At 41.1% G+C, this 19,369-nt stretch overlaps 1 protein-coding gene across 17 annotated transcripts in view; it reads right to left on the bottom strand.

Annotated features, from left to right (window-relative positions):
* The window catches only part of KCNMA1 (potassium calcium-activated channel subfamily M alpha 1), a 902,086-nt gene that overhangs the window by 208,367 nt on the left and 674,350 nt on the right, over positions 1 to 19,369 (bottom strand). For all 17 annotated transcript variants that reach the window (XM_075072755.1, XM_075072754.1, XM_075072751.1 and 14 more), the window contains exon 10: positions 1,643 to 1,753. In XM_075072755.1, the coding sequence (XP_074928856.1) occupies positions 1,643 to 1,753 (111 nt within the window). The remainder of the gene's footprint in view (positions 1 to 1,642; positions 1,754 to 19,369) is intronic.

Here is a 19,369-nt window from a genome sequence, read left to right on the forward strand (position 1 = left end):
ATTGCAATGAACTACCAGATAATGTGCAATCAATGAAGAATAGCAACTGACAGCGAGACTGGGAAGTATTCACGGATTGATACTACACACTTAAAAAATCTTCACTGGAAGATGAAATAAGGCTTTTAAAACTGTAACAGCAATATGTGACCTGATAATGCAATCTTGGCCTTTGTGTCGTCATGATAAACTGGAGAGATAGTAGTTCACACCTATTGTCATAAATGGATAGGTAGGTAAGGGTTAAGTTTCTTTTACCTGAAAAGGGTAACTGAACACCTGACCAGAGGACCAATCAGAGAACTGGATTGTTTAAAGTCAGGGGCGGGAATTTGTATACTCGGGGTCTTTGTTGTTTTCTTAGCTATGAGGAAACAAGTCTTCTTCTAATTCTCTCCTAATACTTCTTCTAAACATCTGTAAGTACCCAGGAACCGCAAAGTAATTCAGCTATGATGGTCTTTGGGGTGTATTTACCTGTATGTTAATTTGTTGTGCTGGTTTAATTGGGCTATCTTTTAAATCAGACTGTTTCTTTATATTTTCTTATAAGCAAGAGCCTGTATTGAGTTTCTTAATGCAAGATGATTGTTTTATATTTTCTTTCTTTTTTTCTATAAAGTTTTCTTGTTAAACCTTGTGAAAGTTCTTTTCCTAGGGAGGCAAAGGGAAAAGCCAGGCTGTGGGCTATTTTCCTATTTGGGTCCAGGGAAAGAGCAGACTACGGGGAAAGAGACGAAGAATTCTCTCTGTTCTCTGGTGGTTACAGTTTTTCCCTCGTTCCTGGAGCAAGGGGGGTGGCAGAGCCCAGCTGTGGGTATTTTGCATCTCCATTGTCCTGAGGGAAGCAGAAAAGCTGGTTTCTTCCTTCACCCAGGTTAGCCGCGAGGCAAGCCTGAGAAGGAGGGGGAAGGGGTTATTTTCCCTGCTTTTAGCATCCAAGGGATTGGGAATCTGGGTGTCCCACCAAGGGAGGGTTGGGGACACCAGAGGGAGGAAAGGGGGGATCAGGCCCCATAGATTAATTCCTGATCTGGTGGCAGCGAGAATATCCAAGCTGGTAGTGAGCTTGGGGGAGTTTCAGGTAAGCCCCCAAACTTTGGACGCAAAAGTCCAGGTTTGGGACAGGACCAGACTGGTGGACACTAAAGTCCAGGTCTGGGACTGGACGGCTAGATTACCACACCTATATATATGTTTGGTTTGTGCTGTATGTTAGGTAAGTATTTTAACATTTCACACAGGGAAAAAGCAAGGTTCCAAGAGATTTTGGCTGGTAATGTCAAAAAGAGTTTGAGAGTCAGGCACCTAAATCCCACTGAAATTCAATAGGAGTAAGACTCCTTAAATCCCAATCTTAGACTTATAAAAAGCGAGTGGAAGCATCACAAGTTCACACCCAGGGTGAAGTCCTGGTCCTATTAAAGTCAACAGGAATTTGGCCATTAATTTCAAAGGGGTCAGGATTTCACCTCACAGGTCAAATATATCTCTGGTCTAACTTCACCAAATAATTTGACCCTTTAACAGTCTCATCATCCCCTGCTCTACCCTCAAACCAACACTGACTCCAAGGACTCTTTAGGACACATTCAGACCTGTTTGATCAGCAAGAAAGGTTTTGGTTGGAAAGATTACTCACTTATGCAGAAAGACGATTTCCACGTTCACATCATCCCTGTCCTTGTGCAGGAAGTCCTTCAGGAAGTTGGACACACTTTCAAGTGTTATATGACCACAGACAACTATGTGCCTGTGACAGAAAACTTACAGTTACTTTTGCAGGGAAAATTAACAAACAAGCACGCAAACAAAAAGGATAAAATGAGCTGTTGGCTGAAAAGGGAAGCATTCTTCCTGATGCTTCTCCAACACCTATTCCCTGAAGTCATCAAAGGAAACCATCAATACTAGAAGGTACTTTGACATTGAAAATAGATATGGACTCTCACCTGATGCTGCAAAAGACTATTAAAAGCAAAACCATTTGGCCAAGTGTTTTTAAGCATTTAACAATAAATATTATTTATGTATACACTTATATGCTGTATTATCCAGTCCCTTTCAGATTCATATTTCTCCTTCCACCTCCTTTCCTAAGATTTACTATTTAATTTTTTGTTTATGACATAGAGCTTATCATGTAATGAGACGACAAATCTCCTTGAAATGATTCTACTTATTTCCCCGGTTATATCAGTGAAGCCAGTGAGAAACTTGACATGTTATTAGCCATAAGCAATAAAAAGAGAAATCTTGCATTTTCTACCGTAAGTCCCACAGTGGGAGCTTTTTACAATAAGTGGACATTTTTTAATCCTGCAATGCAATGGAACACTCCCACAGAACCAGAGTCCGTACAGAGAGTGCTATCACACTTATGCTCCATGCAATTTCCAGAAACGTCAAAGGGAAGAATCCAAATATGCAACACAGAAACAGTGTCAACTTCTATATATTGATTTCTTACATGCTGAGTGAAATGCCTACAGTTGTGTCCTTTCTTTGCTCCCTTGCTTAATGCATAGTTAAGCCACTTATTGTAAAGTATTGTCCAAGTACTTGTGTTAGCATGTTCCACAGTGGCTCAGTGTTTCTACCACAACACAGACAAAAGCATGACTTTCATTAGTCAGATGAGTACATAGGAGGCGCTGGTGTTTAGGGTACTTCCATTGCTACTGCCAGGGGTGGCTCCAGGCACCAGCACGCCAAGTGTGTGCCTGGGGGCAGCAAGCCACGGGGGGTGCTCTGCCGGTCACCACGAGGGCGGCAGACAGGTTGCCTTTGGCGGCATGCCTGCCGAGGGTCCGCTGGTCCCGCAGCTTTGGTGGACCTCCCTTAGGCATGCTGCTGAATCCACGGGACTGGGGACCTCCCTTAGGCTTGCCGCCGAAGGCAGCCTGCCTGCCGTGCTTGGGGTGGGAAAATACCTAGAGCCGCTACTGGTGTCACTTGCCACATTTCTTGCAGCTGTCAGGGAAAGAGAGGGCAGTAGAAGTGTGGATTCAATTTAGTTATTAAGGTAGCAGAGAGTCATTCAGTAATCTGACCTCATTACAGCTGATTGAGTCTATATGCTGATTGCAACAAAAGCACAATTTATTTGTTGGCTTGCATCTAAGCTGCCAGCAGGTGGCCAAAATGAAGCAAAGTAATTTCAAGGGCAAAATTTAAACTGCCCAAGTCTTACCTATTTCATAATTGTGCTCTGCGCATTCTATTAATGCAGAAACCTCATTGGCTGGAAGCAACAAATAATAGGTAACAGCAATAATCGTTTATGTAATGTACCATAAGGGACTATTATGGGAGCCTGTCCTTGCTTCATAATTTGGTGCTTGACTAAGTATATGAAAATTATGCAATGAACTCATTGGTGAAAGGATAATGATGCAGAACAAAAAATAAATCAATAATATGCATGATGCAGTTAATAATATCACCATCATGTACTACTACTTTTGCAGTGGTGCAGGTAGTGACTAGGAAAGCAAAGCACAATGAAGTATTAAACTAATCCAGCACAACTTAGGGGACTGCTTTACTATTACCACTTTGTTTTTACAAATACATTAGTACAAGACTTTAGATCTGAATGTAGGAAGACAATTATCTCAAAACACTTCTTATCTGGCCTTTCAATGACAACCCACCAAGTCATGAGCGCACAGAGTATTAGAAAATAAACAACAAAAATCACAGACTGTTTTTTTCTTCAATTTGTAATGGTTTATATACAATTATATTTAGGCTGTACTATGTCTAATTAGGACCTGGTACTACAAATACTTATTTGTCAGGTGCAGTGTTTGCTACCGTGAGTGACTGCCCTAGCTTCAACAGGATTTCATCACATAATAAGCTAGATGTTTGGTAGAAATGGATGAAGCACTGGACTCTCAGATGGTGAACTTCTTAAAGCAGGAAACAAAAACTTTCTTGCTGTTCCATAAGATACCAAGCACTGTATCAGCATGCAATATGTAACAAATACAATAAACCAAATATTTGACCCATTTTTGGTGCAAAAAGAGACTTGAGAGCTGCCCTGTGGAGCCTTCACAACCTGGCAGTTTATAGCAGCCTCTGTGCTGGAGCCAGGGCTGGTGTAGAAATTGTCACTGGTTGGGGAGCTGCAAACTGCTTCTTGGCTGCAGCATCCTTCAGCTTTGCCCCGTGTTTGCCAGGTGCAGATGAGAGTTCAGCTGAGGAAGGGATCTCAAGAGGTCACCTAGTCCAGCCCCCTCCACTCATGGCAGGACTACGTATCATCTAGACCATCCCTGACAGGTGTTAGTCTAACCTGCTCTTAAAAGTCTCCAATGATGGAGATTACACAGCCTCCCTAGGCAATTTATTCCAGTGCTTAACCACTCTGACAAATAGGAAATTTTTCCAAATGTCCCACTTAAACCTCCCTTGCTCCAATTTAAGCCCATTGCTTCTTGTCCTATCCTCAGCAATTAAGAACAATAATTTTTCTCCCTCCTCCTTGTAACAACCTTTTATGTACTTGAAACGTCCCCTCTCAGTCTTCTCTTTTCCAGACTAAACAAACCCATTTTTTTCCATCTTCCCTCATAGGTCATGTTTTCTAGACCTTTAATCATTTTTGTTGCTCTTCTCTGGACTTCATCCAATATCTCCACATCTTTCCTGAAATGTGGTGCCCAGAACTGTACACAATACTCCAGTGGAGGCCTAATCAGTGCAGAATAGTCTCTCTGTCTCTCTCATATGCACACAACAGCACACTAAAATCAGATATTGCATCAGATCAGAAAGTGTAGCAAACTCATTACTCAATGTAAATGAATGGAGAGTACAAATATGATTTTAAGGGCTAGGTCCGCATGGCTGATTCATCCATTCAGCCCAGGCTCTCTCTTTGTGAACATAAGCATAGCAGAAAGATATCTCCATGTTATTTTTGGGGAAGTAGTCAGACTTAGGCAGACAATGCTCCTGGTTGAGGTAAACAAGAATGACTGAACACAGAGGTAAGTGTTAGCAATCAGAGTGGTCAATATTTCCTTTGAGAGAGACAAATCGTGGTCACAGTAGCATGAAGTCAATAAGTTACTTGCAAGCAAAACTTTTAGAGATTTGCACAGACTTTCTGCTAACTCTTCTGACCATCTCTGGGTTTCAGAAAGAGCAGCAAAGAAGGGTCTCAACAAAAGCCTGCTCTGATAGCAACAAGGCTTGTGTCAACTGCTCTTGGAGCAGTTCTCTCTAGAGACCCAGCTTTCTCCTAACTGGTCCCCTTCTATTCATCTCAAATTAGTCCAGTCCACCTAAAACTTAACCTAAAATGAGTCAACCTGCCCTTAAATTCCAAGGCTTGCAGTCTTCCTTTGTCTCTCTGTGAGCTTCTTAAGAAAATAAGAACGGCCATATTGGGTCAGATCAATGGTCCATCTAACCCAGTATCCTGTCTTCTGACCATGGCTGGTGCCTAATGCTTCAGAGGGCATGAACAGAAGGAGGAAATTATTGAGTTATCCACCCCATGTCGTCCAGCTCCAACTTCTGGCAGTCAGAGCTTTAGGGACAGCTGAGCAAGGGTGTGCAAAATGCAGGATCTTGCAATGATATACTGGGGCACTAGTAACTGCATCTGTATCTCTTGTGTCTGCCTGTCCTGGTCTATGCAATAGAACAAGTCTGTCTTAATGGCAAATTAAGGGTACTATTCAGCCTTCAGAGGAGTGTGTGGGGGTCCACCTCCTCATCATCTATCACTGCTACTTGTTTGAAGTCCCATCTCAAAGTCTTCTTGTTTTTTTGCTCCACATGGAAATCTGAGAAGTCTGTTAGCTTCCTTGAGTCCAGTTGCTGATGGGGTGTCTCATTTAGGGCCATGGAAGGCCCTTCTTTGGAATCTTCTGCAGTGCCTGGATCAACTATAGAGTCTGTGGTCTCCATTATGTCTATGGAGGGGGGCCACCTCTCTCTGCTCTTTCCTTTCAGTCCAGAACATTTTCCTTCTAGGCTGGGAGAGAAGTAGGTCAGAGTCCTTAAAATGGAACGGGATCCCTAACATCTCTTTTGGAATGTCATCCTCAGGCTCCTGTACTAAGGGAAGCTTCTTTAATAGTTCAAGGAAATATGTCCAGTCTTGGCCTAATATCACTGGGTAGCAAATCCAGAGACACATATACCTTAATTTTGCCTTTGTTCTCATCAACAGTCAATTTTACTATCATACTGGGATACCCAAGGATATCTCCATGTGTGCAGTTAATGGGGATTTCCCCCTTTACCAGCTTCCCTGCTGTTCCAGTTTCCACTCCCATACAGATGTACGGTCACACCCCAAGTCTACAAGGGCCAGTGTTTCTTGGCCATTCACCTCTGATATTGTGAGTTTCCATGGGGCTTTTTTCTGGGCTCTATTCTCTCCTGTCCAGACTTGCCCAAAATTACACTTCATCTAAAGGCAGTCACAAAACCTATGTGCCTGTTCTCCATAGGAGTAACAAACTATCAAATCTATCCCTTGTCTTTCTAGTGACTTTGTCCTCTTTCTGAACTTCTCTGGGCACTTCTTCCTGTGTTGGTGAGGGGGAGGGGGCTGGGCAGGGCATTTAAAGTCATAGATCCTGTTGTCTCAAGGGAAACTTACCCATGAACCCTTAGAGGAGTGCTAGTTACCTATGCTGCCTGACAATCAGCCAGTCATTTGGATTTTCTTGGGTTTACCCAATATGGGCCACCTCCACCTATGGTTACTCAGTTTCTTTCTTCAGTGTGCATGGTTTGGGTACTTCTGCAGCAGAGGGCCAGTGGATGGTGTGAGTAGCCATGTAGTCCTCCACAAGAGAGCCTATGGGTGGCATCTGCTAAGATTACTGGTCACTGACTGCAAACCCAATCTTCCTCAGCCAGTGGAGGAATCTGTACAAACTGCTCCATAACTATGAGTTCTGCTACCCAGGGTTCCATATGAGACTCTGGCTTTAACAAACACCAGCAAAAGTCCTTTAGCCTTTGGGTGATCATCCGTATTTTTGAGGAGGTGGAGAGTGATACTGCTGATGATGGAACTGCTGATGGTATATATCTTCACAGTTCAGTATGGCAGCCTTCACCTGTTCATTGTCCTAGGCTGCTGTGTCAAGTCCCCAGTATGTTGCCTGGGCTTCCCCAATGAGAAGTGGAGCAAGCCAGACTGCCCACTGGGCTGCGGGCCATTAGAGACTGTGAAAATTACCAAGAATGACTCCAGGTCATCACCTGGGGAAATGTCACAATACCCTAAAGTACAGGACATGCATTCCCTATAGTAGCAACACCATCTGGAGTAGTAGCCAGCACCAGGTACACCATTTGCTGTAACTGTTGTTGGTGAAATGCCATCTGCTCAGTTGTTGCTGCCTATGTTGTTGCTGTGCTTCTGAATCAACCAGCCATTGTAGAAGCTGATTCAACTCCATAATGCTCTTACATATATATCAGCAAAAACAAAAAAAATGTGTAGTTTGTTGCGGGGAGGGCTTCCCTTTTTTACAGGAACAGTTAAACTCAAGTCCACTACTGGTACCATGTTGTCTATTGTTTTTGGGCCAGTCATAGACTTTAAGGCCAGAAAGGACCATCACGATCACCTAGTCTGATCTCCTGAACGTCGCAGGCCACGGAATCTCACCCATCTACTCCTGTAATAGACCCATAACCTCTAACTGAGTAACTGAAGTCCTCAAATCATCTCCCCATCTAGTATCCCTCACCAACTATTGGAGATATTTTCTGCTAGCAGTTGCAGACTGGCTCCATGCCATTGTAGGCAGCTTCATCACACAAACTTATCAAGCTCAGTCTTAAAGCCAGTTGGGTTTTTTTGCCCCTACTTTTCCTCTCTGGAGGCTGTTCCAAAACTTCACTCCTCTGATGGTTAGATACCCTTGTCTAATTTCAAGCCTAAACTTGTTGATGTCTAGTTTATATCCACTTGTTCTTGTGTCCACATGACCACTTAAATAACTCCTCTCCCTCCCTCTATTTATCCCACTAATGCAGGGTTTCTCAACCTTTTTCTTGCTAAGGCCCCCCTCAACATGCTATAAAAATGCCAGGGCCCAGCTGGGGTGGGGGGAACTCAGGGCTCCGGGCTGGGGAGGGGGGAACCCTTGAGCATAGACATGGTTTTATTTCTATTTTGGGGAGACAAGGGCTGGCGGGGCTTGAGCCAGCTCTGCACAGTGGGGTCCCTGGAGAGAGCACTACCTCCACCCCGATTCACTCAGGAGGCCACCCAGCCTGACTAGCCTGTGGAGGAATACAACCAAAAATATAACTCAAAGGGGGGACACAGCTCAAAAAGTTTGAAAACTGCTCAGGGTGCAGGGATGGGGTAGTTAGGGGCTGTGTACTGGCAGAGTAGTAGTTCAGGGTGCAGATGGGGCATGGGGCGCTGGGGCCAGGCCCCTTTCCTAGCCACTTTTGAGGTTGCATAGGTTAGCTTTGCAAGAGTCACAGATGAATTATGCCTCGCAAATCACCTCAAGTCTGACTTTCCACTACATCATATCTGGGTGAACCTAGTTCATAAGTCAAAAACTCACAAATTAGTGATGAGCAAACCTCAAAAGTTTGAGGTTGTGTTTGGATACACTCGTTTTTGATGCTTAAGACAACATTATATGTAAATTCTGAACATCCTGAGTCTGCCAAATTGAAGTAACAGCTTTGAAAGAAGTATTTTTCTTGTGGTATTCAGGCACTCTTCCTGCATCTATTCCCCAGAAGCACCCGGAATTGCAAAGGCAGAAGAAAATGAAAAATAATAGCAAAAAATACGTAATTTTGATCCTAAATCACAGTAAGTGGGACTTATTTGCCCATACCTATTTAGAAGTTGCATTTTTTGTCTTGTTTAATTGGCATAATATTTATGGTAACAGGAAAATTTCTTTGTTTAAGTAACTGCATTTTATTATTGCTTTTTACAGTCCTTAACACTTCAGATTCCACGTGCTCTGCAAGGACTTCCAGGAGCAATTCCATAGAATAATATTGAGTTCTTGCACAAAAAAAGATATTTCCTTCCTGGATGAAAAGTGGGACTGAAGACACACTTTAACTCATAGAACAGTAACTTTTTATGTTTTTAATTGGCTTCCACATTTTATAAGAGCAAACTGAAGACCAGATACTGGCTGTAAAGCCATCAGACAACTTGGTTGCAATATGGAGGTGGACTACTATAGCAGAAACTCAAGAATAAGGTTAGATTCTCAATTGCTTTGCAGCTGGGACAGTCATTTAGCCATGCACAAAGTGTCATAATTCTGACTCAGTAGCACTTTACCCTGGTGTATAGTACTACAAAAGGCTCAAGGCAGTGGAAAAACAGGAACATAGATTTCTTGTACAATAGCACAAGGACAGGGATCATGCAAAGGTGGCAGAATGCATTGGAACTATGTATTCCTTACATACACAAGTTCATTATCTGTCCCCTGCATCTTTGCTTTTTCTTATATTGTACTAGTTGTCAGATACAACTCAGAGCACTTGGGATAGAGAATCTTCTGGTTTCAGAATAAATAAATAACTAAAAATCTCCCTTTAACATAAGTGATATTTTTGCTTAGGAGAGAGATTGATTGAAAACAGATTGCCTTTTTGCCCAAGGAGAGTTATTAGGTACATTATCTTAGAAACATTGGAAAAATCCATATTGTTCCAATCTGTCCTGTATCTGATTTGAAGATTTAGAGCTTCCCCTTTCTGTGCCTGTAATCATTTCCTTTCCCTACACCACCCATTTTTTCCATACAGTAAATTTTTTTTAAAAGCCAACATATTGAAAGTGTTTTGAATTGAGTTAGAATTGATTGATAGTAAAATAACGTTGTAGTAATTCAGAATCTGGGTTAACAGACTTGCTTTGATGGGAGTATGCTTTAAGAGGCATTACCAAGAAATTTAGTCTGAAATATAGGCTTTGGTTTAAAAAAGAGTGCCAAAATCTAACACAGTAGTAATCAAAATTACTTTGTTGTATTATACTTTCAAGTTTCAGTGGAAAACTTTTCCACTTTAAAAATTTCCCAATTTAAAAATTCACCTTGCAGTGCTGAAAACTCAAGCACTATATTATAGGTCCTGATCCTGCAATTTCATCTACACCGGTTGATACTAGCTCTCAAGCAGCATCTTCAAAGGGATATCATGTGGGACTGAGTGAATCAGATTATAAAAGGTGAGCAGTGGCTAGTGCATTAGAACAAGACACTAAACCTGGCTATAGAAATGGAGTGATAAAATTTCTTTGAGTAACACAGAAATGTAAAACACCACCATAAAGGGGTCAAAAGTAAATTGGATTTTAAAAACTATTTTCTATTTTCCTTTCAACAATTAGTAACACGAGTAAATAATTTTTTATAAGTAACAGTCAGATTTCAACTTTCCTTGTGATAACTCAGATGCATCCCAGAATTTGGGCCATAATTTTTAACCTGAATTAAAGGTTGAATTAAAGCTTTGATATCATTTCTCATAATATTAATTTAAATGAATTATTTTGATTCTTTACATTTTTGAAAAAGAAACAAGGGTGGGTTGAATATTTCAGATATTTGTGTTATTGTTAAGTGTTCATGGAGATTAAATTCATGCTATTTCTGTAATATCAGTGTCTTCAGTGGAATTACACCAATGATGAAACTGCTCTAATAAATCAATGTAATTTCATAGCATGTGAGGTCCTTGTCCTGCAAAATGATCTGTAAACAAGGTGGCTCACCCCATAAGGGCTTAGGCTAGCCAGCCCTGGGTTGCATGAGGGGCTTCCTTATACAGAGCAGCAGGAAGCTGCAAGCTGAGAAGGAAGTCAGGGCCAGAGGCCTGGGACTGGTGGGCTTTGGGTGGAGCTGACTGGGACCGAAGAAGTCTGTGTGTGACAGAAGAACCAGGGCTAAGTTTGAATATTTGTGCTATGGTCATGGGCTTTATTTTCGGACTCTGAGGATTGTTTGAACCATTCCTGTTATTAAACCAGCCCCAGGTAGAGGCACTGTTAGCCACAAGAGAGACTGCAAGGAGTTCTTATGGGCCCTGCAAGAGGGGAATAACCGGGGAAGGGTGCCTGCAAACTGGCCCCTTGCCACAAAGGGGCATTCAGCAGGAGGCAGCTCCTCTGCAGTTGGTGTACTTGGCAGGATTCGTGACCTCTGCCCACCCAGGAGGGAAATGGAAACTCAAAGAGTAACAGTCAATGCAGAAGGCAGCAAGACTCAGACGCTCCTCCTGCGACTTTTGAAAAGTCAACAAAAGCAGGCTGAGGTACTTTTCCACCCAGCAGCAGTATCAGGAGTCTCAACATCAACACCTGGAACAGTTTTTACAGCAACCAGAGATATTGCCAGTACTAGGACAGGACAGGCCTGTCCTGGTGTTGGGAAAGTTGGGCCTGAGAACAATGCTGAGGCCTTTCTCTGAGGCTTTGAGTGGGCCGCCTGCGTGGAAGGCATGGAAGATTCCACTTACACAGCCAGCATAACACTATTTCTCATTGGGGAGGCTCAAGCTGGTTATACTGCTCTGAGTAGCCCACAGTCAAATTTGTACCCCGAACTGAAAGCAGCCACTTTAGATCGATTAGGATTGACACCAGAAGCATACTGGCATAAGTTCCACACTGACCCATTTCCATGGGGAGCATGACCCTGCGTAGTAGCCCAGAGGTTGCAGGACCTGGCTGATCGGTGGCTGACTCTGGAGACAAACTCTCTGGGGAAAGCCATGGACCTAATTATTTTAGAGCAGTTCTTGTAGGTTCTGCTTGTGGGAGTTCAAACTTGGATGAAGTAGTTTTGGCAGTCTTCTGGGGACGGAAGCAGCGGAAAGAGCAAAGGCTTACTTGGAGGCTCAAGGAGCCAAGCAGCTAGAGCTTTACACAGATTCTGGTATGCCTCTGGGAGTCCACTGTTTTCACAAGGATATAGCCTAATTCACCACCTCTCATTTCCTCACAATTTCCAATCTCAAAATTATTATTAGCATTATAAAAATAGTATACATTACAGAATGATAGGGCTCTGCATGGGTGAATCCCTTTGCATGATCAGGGATGGAATTTGTTCACTTGTGTATATTTGTTCACTTGATTATATTACCTTTTAGAGAGGCACTGGTTCCTTACAAAATAAGTTAAAATTCTGATAAAAGGTCGTTAAACCAATACCATTAGCACCAAATGTACAGTGGGTTAAGGCAAAGAAAAAGGATAACTAAAACATCCAGATTCTTGAAGTGACATAATTAAGAACACACAGTTAACCCATGTAACCTGCACTGTAAATGAACACAGCTCCATCCCAAACAAGATTCTGCAAAACAGATCTCTTTTCTCTTTACATGTGACTCCTCCGGAGAAGCCAATATGAAATGCAAATGTCTTGGCTGTTTATTTTTGGAGAAGTTATATCAATTTTTATTGGAACAAATATAAAGAACTTGTGGGGGGGAAATCACCCTATCTATTCTGTCATAATAAATCAGAGAGAATGAACTGAAAATTCCATTCAGCATTCTCTGAATATATTGTGCTTATTTTGTCAAGTAAGTTAATGAAATATGGCAGATATTGATCTAGATGTCTCTTTAAAACCATAATATTTATATCAAATGCATCTGCTTTAATCTCTTTTCTAACTTCCTGCTTAGTCTTCTAGTCATGCCTTTGTTTACTGACCATCCTCTCTCTGCACAATAGTAGCAGGATGATATAGTTGGAAATGAAACACAGTGGGGTGCTTGATGAGCCTACCTGCATTCTATCTTTGTAAGGTGAGGGGAGTTTGGTAGTACCAAATGTTTATACTTTCCCTATTCAAACATATCAGCATCACTCTGTTCCAGTAAAAACTATCTATGATTCTCATCAGAGACTAGGTAATACTACTCTTTTTTTTTATATATATACACTAAGTTGGCTGAACATGCTCCCTAAATAAACTAGATTAAATTACATTGCGATGTGCTTTCACTTTTGATGATTTCCGTAATATCACTCAAGACTTCACTCAATCAGATTCTGATTCAGCAAAGCCTTTATGCATGTACTTTAAGTCCATCCCTATTCACTTAAGCATGTCCTTAATTTTATTATACTCCCCTCTCTGGGGTTGGAGAGAAGGGCAATAGGTTGTGAAAAGCCACCTTTGCATTCTTTTTCTTGGGCTCCTGAACCAAGCAGAACTCAGCTGAACCTGATAATTTCAGTTATTGAACAAAGGAGACCCACTTACATATATTAAGCGAGCAGAGTTTGGCCTTTTATTTATTTTTAATACTGCAGAGGATACAAGAAACAAATGACCTGACTCTCCACTGTCTTTCATCTGATGTAGCCATTAACTCTGTGAAATGAGGAATGAGGATGTAAAACATTACCAAATCAGAACATGGCATTTTACTTGCATTTCCTAAATCTTTGTAACATGTAATATGCTGCTAAAGGTCTGATGCCGAGATCAGGCCCAAGATCTCCTCTAGCAGAAAGGGATAATGGAAAAACACAAGAATATACCACAAAATTTAGTTCGTGTGACACTACTTTGAACCTAAAACTAAAGTCCTGACACAGGCAAAAATCCACATTTTTGTCTGCATCAGGACCTTCAGATCAGGGTTATACATTTCATGGCAAAGCAATCAGAGCTAACCAGGAAATATACCTTTATCAGATATTATAAACAAGTTAGCTATTGCTGAACCACTCACTAATTCATTTTTGGCAGAGATGCTGCTGGTATACTGTACCATATCTTGTGACAGTCAAAGCTTGAGTAGTATTTCTTAAAAATATTATGCACTGATGCTTTTACGTTCCTGCTTAACTGATTTTTATTGAAAGCATGTGGAATTACAGCCACTATTTTTACCTGCCTCTGTTCTCCTTCAGCTATTTGTTATGAAATAGATTTTCATTATAAAACCTTTCTATAGCACTGCCCAGTCTCCTGACCTGTAAGTTTACTCTTATTAGGCAGGTTGAAATATCTCTATTCATGTGGTTACGAAAAATGCACCTCATTTTAAAATTAATCCTGTTCAGGTGGTCTTTAGTAATGTATATCTCTTGAGACTGAAGTATGCCACTACGTATATCTGCCTAAACCTAAAGTTTTACTATAAATGTACAGAGAATCAAGGGAGACAGCCTTTTCATGTGTGCTTAGCTTTTATCACCTAAGCTTCAGATAGAGTCACTTGGATGCCTACATTCATGCCCATTTGTTAAAATGGCCTTCAGCCTACCACATAATAGTAGGCTATACATGGTTAACCTGAAGAACTCTGCAAGTGTCATTCCTTCAGCAGGAATGTTCCCAGTACAAGCACTGAAGTTCTAGCATCAAATCCCCCCTATGCTTGATCACTGACAGAATCCACAGCATTTAATGCCAGATCAGTCATAAAATCTTATGTAATAGTAAATAGTGTATCATAATAAAATCTAGACATCCTTTTTTTTTTTTTTTTTTTTAAATGGTAGAGAGTTTGGTGAACTTGGGCTGTCTTTACTTGGAAGCAGAGGTGAGTGGTCTTTCCCACTATGAGTAGTCTTCAGTCTACTTAGTACACAAAATTGATTGGATGCTGACTGGATTGGCTATATCCTTGTCAGCAGATATTTATTTGGTGAGGGAGGTACTAAGGTAACATCATCTGTTCTCTGTGGTTCTAGACTGGGTAAGTTTCAGATTGTGACTTACAACAACAGTCATTGTAACAAAGAGATATTGGGTCCCTTATTGGAGAGACTGTCCAATGTTTCCTTTCAGGAAGGCAATATATCATCTTTCCTCAAATGAGTAATTTATAGGCCTGTGCCCAGTTAACAGTCAAATGGCACTAACAGTCTCGTCACCCGCTAATCTTCCATTTAGGAACAGCTGTTGAGAAGGTTGTATTGGGGCTGCTGTGGCACTGTCTGGGGTTCTTAGATTTTTCTGAACCCTTTCATAATTCACAGATTCCAAGGCCAGAAGGGGCCATTATGATCATGTAGTCTGACGTCCTGTACAACACAGGCCATAGGACTTCCCCAAAATAATTCCTAGAGTAGATCTTTTAGAAAAACATCCAATCTTGATTTCAAATAGTCAGTGACAGTGAATCTACCATGACGCTTGCTAAGTTTTTCCAATGATTAATTACTCTCACTTGTTAAAAATTTGTCTAGCTTCAATTTCCAGCCATTGGATTGTGTTATACCTTTCTCTGCTAGACTGAAGAGCCCATTATTAAATACTTGTTCCCCATAGAGCTAATTATAGATTGTCATCAAGTCACCACTTCACATTCTCTTTGTTAAACTAAATAGATTGAAGTCCATCATGCTAGAATTGCATTAGACCAGCTGGCCACAGCATTGCACTGGGAGATCATGTTCAGCTGATTCTCCACCACGACTTTTTCAGAGTCACTGCTTTCTAGAAGAGAGTCTCCTATTGTGGCCTGTATTTTTTGTTACTGGATGTATACAGTCAGCCATATAGCAACACATATAGTTTGCTTACTCCCAGTTTACCAAGCAACAGAGATAGCTCTTTATCATTGACCTGTATCAGAGGGGTAGCCGTGTTAGTCTGAATCTGTAAAAGCAGCAGAGAATCCTGTGGCACCTTATAGACTAACAGACGTTTTGGATCATGAGCTTTCGTGGTGAATACCCACTTGTACAGATAAATGTAGTGGAAATTCTCGAGGGCAGGTATATATATGCAAAGAAAAGCTTAAGAGAAACGAGGTTAGTTAATCAGGAGGATGAAGGCCCTGTTCTAGCAGCTGAGGTGATGAAACCAAGGGAGAGAAACTGTTCGTAGTTTGCAAGCATTCACAGTTCTTTGTTCAACATGAGCTGATGGTGTCAAAATTGCAGATGATCTAACCCGATACAGCATATTCTCTTTGAAGTCTGTCTGTAAGTTTTTTGTGCAGGATGGCACCTTAAGTCTCTATAAGTGTGCGCCAGGGAGCTGAAGTGCTCTCCTACAGGTTCTTTGCTTATATTGCCATTCCTAAATCGATTTGTGTCATTATCCTTTTCGTAGAGACTGTTCCAGTGGACCAATGTAATAGCATAGGGCACTGCTGGATATGATGATGGCGTATAGTACATTGGTGGAGGTGCAGGCTGAATGAACCCGTGATGGGTTGTCGGCTGATCTGGTTAGGTCTGAGTGATGGTGCACGTGTATGATATGTGGGCAAGTTGGCATCGAATTTGTTTGCGGATTGGTTCCTTGATAGAGCTACTATGCTGCGGGGTGCAGTTGCTGGTGAGACATACGTCAGGTGGGCAGTTGTCCTGGGGCGAGGATTGCTATGGCCACATGCAAGACGTGAAAGATGTGATCACGTCAGGAGGGTTGTAGATCCCTGATGACGTGGAGGATTTACGCTGGGGCTGTATGTATGGCGCACTGAAGTCTGTTGGTTTCTTTCTGTTGGTCTTGCAGGAGCGTAAGCTTCTGGTAACATCTGGTCTGATTGATCTGTTTCCGCCTTTATTCCATCGTACGCGGTATTGTAGTTTTGAGAAGCGGTGGTGGAGATTTGTAGGTGTGGTCCTCTTGTTGAGGGTTAGAGCAGATGCGGTTGTACTCAGGCTTGGCTGGAAAGACATAGGATGTCTGAAGTGCAGGAGAACTGGAGGCAGAAGGTAGGCATAGCGGGTCGGAGGTCTTCGTAGTAAGGTGGTGTAGATGACCCATCACATTATTTGCACGTGGTCGTCTAGAAAGTGGACCCTCCGGTAGATTGGTCAGGCGAGGTGGATGAAAGTTGAACCCATTGCTCAGGGTTAACAAAGACTTGAAGGCGCCAACTACAGAACTAGTTTCTCCTCCCTTTGTTTTCACACTCAACTGCTAGAACAGGCCCATCCTCTCCTGTTGAACTACTCGTACTCTAGCTTGCTGCTAGATAGAGTATATCTCCTGGAAATTTCCACTACATTCATCTGACGAAGTAGGTATTCACCCACGAAAGCTCATGATCCAAAACGTCTGTTAGTCTATAAGGTGCCACAGGATTCTCTGCTGCTTTTATCATTGACCTGTCATCTTCATTAGTTAGCCCTCCTTGAATTTCTGTCATCTGTAAACTTTTATCAGTGATTATTTTATATTTTATTCCAGGTCATTTAAAAAAGTGTTAAATACTCTGAGGCCAAGAACTGATCCCTGCGGAACCCCACCGGAGGCACATCTATGTTGTTTGGTCTTGTTTCAAATCTCGTTATGGCTTGGAGAATAAGCCAGTCATTAATTTCCATCTGTGGTTTCACAAAGGGCAGGTGTTCATGTTGATTCTTTTATGTCAGTCAACAGTATTTAATACCATTGGCAATGAGATGGTGTTGATGTTCCTGTGCACAAGTTGATGTCTTCACAAGAAACTGGAAGGGATATGTGGAACTGTGTTTGAGTGGATCATTTTATCACAGATATTCCAGATTGTACTATTGAGCAATTGTTCATGTGCCACAAAGTCTTTCAAGTGAGTTTTGACAGTGTGATATTCTGCACTTTGTCTGTTCAACATGGATGTGAGGCTACAGATTTCCTCCCTTCTTTTCTCATTGAGGTAATGGGGGAGGAAGGGAGGCAGGTGTGCTGTGTATCTATGGAGTATTTAGGAATTGAGCTATTGACGTTTTTCCAGTAAAACCAATTTTTTTTAAAGGCTCTAATTATTTAGGGGAGAAAATTGAGGAAATTCAGTGTTTCTGAAACTACTAACTCCAGGAAAGTTGTACTATATATAATGCTTCAGTTCAAAACATGAATTTACACTAAGTGATTGATACACTTGTAAACATCATCGGAGCCCCTCTAACGTTTTCACTAATGCTGTGCATAGAAAGACAATATGCTCTAATGAATAAAGAGTAAAATTTTCAAAAGCTAAGTTTCTTAGGAGCCCATTTTTAAAAGTGACTCACAGTTACATTTTTAAAGGTATTTAGGCAGCTAAAAATGCTGAGAGGTATCTAGTGGGATTTTCAATAACTCACCGTTTCGTCTGGACTAGTTACTTGGGCAAAAAAAATTGAACTCTGGTACTTAAAGCTCGGGTCCTAAATTCATATTTAGGCACTTAAATATAAGTGACCTGATTTTCAGAGGTGCTAAGCACTTTTAGACTCCACTGAAATCACTGGGAGGGGCAAGTGAGCAGCGTCTTTGAACATCTGCCCACTTTTACTAAGGTGCATAAATGAAGAGTCTAGTTTTGGAAACGTTGATCTTAACTTTTGGTGTCAGAGTTCTTCCATCAGTCATACATATATACTAATTATGTGTGGGCAAACTTAACATCTTGGAAGTTTTTCCTGTTTCCAGTGCTGTCTTCTGTCTCTGTAATCATGAATTCTACTAAAACTGTATAATCTTTCAAACTGATACAGATTTTTAAGATCATCTCTTGTTCTTGCTAAAGCAACTGGGGTGATTTAGGAATTAATTAATATTTGTGAAGCACTCAAAGTGAAAAGTGCTATAAGACATTCAGTGTATTATTACTGAGCAACGGATCATGCATTGGATTAAAATAAAATAAAAAGCAAGATCTTAAATATCAGGTACCAACATTAAAGATTACATCTAATTCAGAATTTTACTTATTTGTGTAGCCAATAAATCAATGCAGAATTAAGAACCAATAAAGAACAATCTCAAACTTTTCCTTTTCTCCATTATAAAAGCAGGACTTGAATAGACAGGTGGATTTTTTTAGTCTATATTGCTATACTATCTATGCAGAAACAGAAGATTTCCATTCTTTTTAGACTGTGATTAGCATTATTGTATGCGTTATTTCTGTGCATTTGCCATTTTCCACTCCTGAATACATTTAGAAACTGGGAACTTCCACTGATATCTATTCAGCCAATATGCTAGACATTCCTTTATTCTTCTGGCATAAAAATATATTTGAAAAGTGAACTGCAAAATTTTGATGCATAAGATAAATATATGGTCATATATATACTTAATATACTACTTGAGAGTTGTGAATATCTCCTGAGCTAGACTATTATAGCATATTAATGTACCTATCAAGGCCTCAATCCTGCTCACTTTGAAGTCAGCATGTTTTGTCACTGATTTTAGTGACAGCAGGATCAGGCTGCAAGGGACCAGTCTTTCTAGGAGCTCAGCACCTCCTGGACACTACTGATTATTTCATCTCCTGTTGACCTTATCAGGAGTATGTTCAGCTACATCATATCATACATCTCAGATAGAAATATTGACGTTCAGTGATTAATTTTATGTACTTATTTCTTATAAATATGCTTAAAAGACTTGTTAAAATGTGCTGGCCCTAATTGTTCATC

This window comes from Chelonoidis abingdonii, chromosome 15, assembly GCF_003597395.2.
Source record: "Chelonoidis abingdonii isolate Lonesome George chromosome 15, CheloAbing_2.0, whole genome shotgun sequence".
NCBI classification, from domain to species: Eukaryota; Metazoa; Chordata; order Testudines; family Testudinidae; genus Chelonoidis; species Chelonoidis abingdonii.